Raw genomic sequence first — 2,557 nt, 5'->3', positions numbered from 1 at the left:
TGTTGATACTACTCTAGTGCCAACTCTCTGGTGTTTTTAATCCCTAGGGGAGCCCTAAACAGTAGAACTTGATTTAACACTAGTGTTATCTCCCTAAGACGATCGCAACCAATGTCAACAACAGGCACGCATTAAAAAGTTGAAAAATAAGCAAATCCACAAACCCTATTCGACTAAAACTGAAACCAGATTTCATAAATGATGTGTCGATCCGAATGCAATAAAAGTACCCACACAAGATGAAACGAACAATATTTCCTTCGAACAACTACGAACATGTACAAGCTTCTCTGTTTATAACACCATAGATACAAATCACCTGAAATGTAGACACATTTACGTACCCTACTGGCTAATTACGAAACATTGGCAGCAATTTCTTTCCAGCTTGCTGAATTTTCAATACAAGCGAAATTTGGTTTACTTACAAGCAAGGTTTTCGGCGTGTACACACTCGAATTCTCTTTCTATCTGAGCAAAAAGTGACCCAAGCCTTGACCGAAGCTCAGGCGGTAGAGAGCTCTCGCGATCCTGGTCATAACCTTCATGGCGCATTCTTTCGGATCTAACTCTGGTGGGCGAACGAGTCCTTCGTATGGAAAGCCGCTTGGGCTTGATTTTGATACTGCCTGCTTGATTCTTACTCATCTCAAAGTGCACTCTTTGGGAAAAACAACTAAAACTATAAGGAAAATTGGGAACCAATCCAATTATCCTTATCGGTAAGTACTTCATGTATCCCTTATTATTATGTATTTAAATAACCTTATAGCGTATTTAATAATTGGCCCTAAATATACCCATGTATACCCTTAAATACCCCTATATACCCTTGTATTAAAAACAAATTGCCATTTTGAGACGGAAATACCACATTATATTGACGGCTCGTTGGGAGAAAATATAATCCGTATTGGTCGGATTGGGCGGAGTCGCGAAGCGACGGAGCCCAATACGGAATATATTTTCTCCCAACGCCGTCAATATAATGTGGTATTGCCGTCTCAAAATCGCAATTTGTTTTGTATCGCAATCCATCATTTATAAGGATAAATAAAACTGTAAACTAGTCAACCCGCGCCTGATCGAAATTTCAATTCTTTCTACCTGCGAAACGTATTTGTTTGCGTACGTCGGCAACCCAATTCAGTGCAACGACGTCAATTTCAACATTAGGACCAATCACAGGTCGCAAAGGTGAGCCAACAATACCAACGAAATATTGACGGCTCACGCATAGGCAAAACCATGAGAAGATCGCGATACTCCCAGATATACCCCTACTACCCACGTGTACCTTTGTATACCCATGTATACCTCCACGTATACCCTGGTCAAAGAAAACGAAGATACAGGGTACGAGAGTATGTCGTCCCCTAAACCGTACTTGACATATCCCACGCCTACTCACAGCTCCAAACCGCCCTTGTCAATATAGCGTAACAATTAGATGGCTTATATATTCTAGTAAAAAGTCATTTTATCTGTCATATGGTAAGCACTGGAGTCGCAGATTACAAAGTGTGCGCATGCGCCCTGCTAAAGGTAACATGCTTTATTTCATCTCGAATTTCCGAATAACTACAGGAGCTAATATCTTGGAGACAGTATCGAAGAGCCAGAACATTTGCGCATGCCCTGACGGAATGTTTGAACAAGAGAGAAAAACGCAGTACCTCCAGACACCGGCGCTGGAGCGTCGTACCAAACGAGTCATCCCGGGATTTCGGCCCGTGCGATCGCTTTTGGACGCAGTTGGCCCTTCACTGCTTTCTGCTACCGACCTTGCCTCCCGGTACGGCATTGAGGGAGAGATATGTCGGCCCCTAAACCATATGTGACAAATCCCACGCCTACTCACAGCTCCAAACCGCCCTTGTCAATATAGCGTAACAATTAGATGGCTTATATATTCAAGTAAAAAGTCATTTTGTCTGTCATATGGTAAGCACTGGAGTCGCAGATTACAAAGTGTGCGCATGCGCCCTGCTAAAGGTAACATGCTTTATTTCATCTCGAATTTCCGAATAACTACGGGAGCTAATATCTTGGAGACATTACATTTACAGCTAAAATACATAGCATATACAGATAACTACCAAATACATATTATTTAAAGATGTGTTCATTAAAAAGAAAAGCCGCTGTACAAAATGCGGCCCTGGATTCTCTTTTAAAACCAGTGTACTCATAGGTACGGATGAAATCGGGTAACACATTCCGCAACTTAGCTGATACGTAAGAAAAAAGAGAACTAACACCATAACTGGTTGTTCCAGGTTTATTGAGGGACAGAATGTAATTTCCGCGAAGATCATGCATAAGAAGGGGACGGGAGAGAAAACGTATTTTCCATATCAGCAGAAAAACCCTCTTTTCAAAACAAAAAACAAAAATAAAAAGCATACTTTTATCAAGTAATGCCAGGAAATTTTGAATGCGTTTATTGCATAAAGATGTAGAGCTTGATTTCCGTAGTAAGAGGACAGGTAATCTGCAAATATAAATATCGTTATTCTCTTATTTACATTATTATACCGTTTCTTTGACACGAGAA

General features: G+C 40.8%; 1 protein-coding gene across 1 annotated transcript in view; it reads right to left on the bottom strand.

Annotated features, from left to right (window-relative positions):
* LOC137967740 (WD repeat-containing protein 37-like) overlaps positions 1–702 on the bottom strand; it is a 21,315-nt gene extending 20,613 nt beyond the window's left edge. Inside the window, exon 1 of the mRNA XM_068814292.1 lies at positions 429–702. Coding sequence (XP_068670393.1) covers positions 429–648 — 220 coding nt within the window. The 5' untranslated portion in view covers positions 649–702. The remainder of the gene's footprint in view (positions 1–428) is intronic.
* Positions 703–2,557: the final 1,855 nt, after the last annotated feature.

This window comes from Montipora foliosa, chromosome 8 (genome assembly GCF_036669935.1).
Source record: "Montipora foliosa isolate CH-2021 chromosome 8, ASM3666993v2, whole genome shotgun sequence".
Taxonomy (NCBI): domain Eukaryota; kingdom Metazoa; phylum Cnidaria; class Anthozoa; order Scleractinia; family Acroporidae; genus Montipora; species Montipora foliosa.
This window is presented reverse-complemented; position numbering and strand designations above follow the sequence as displayed.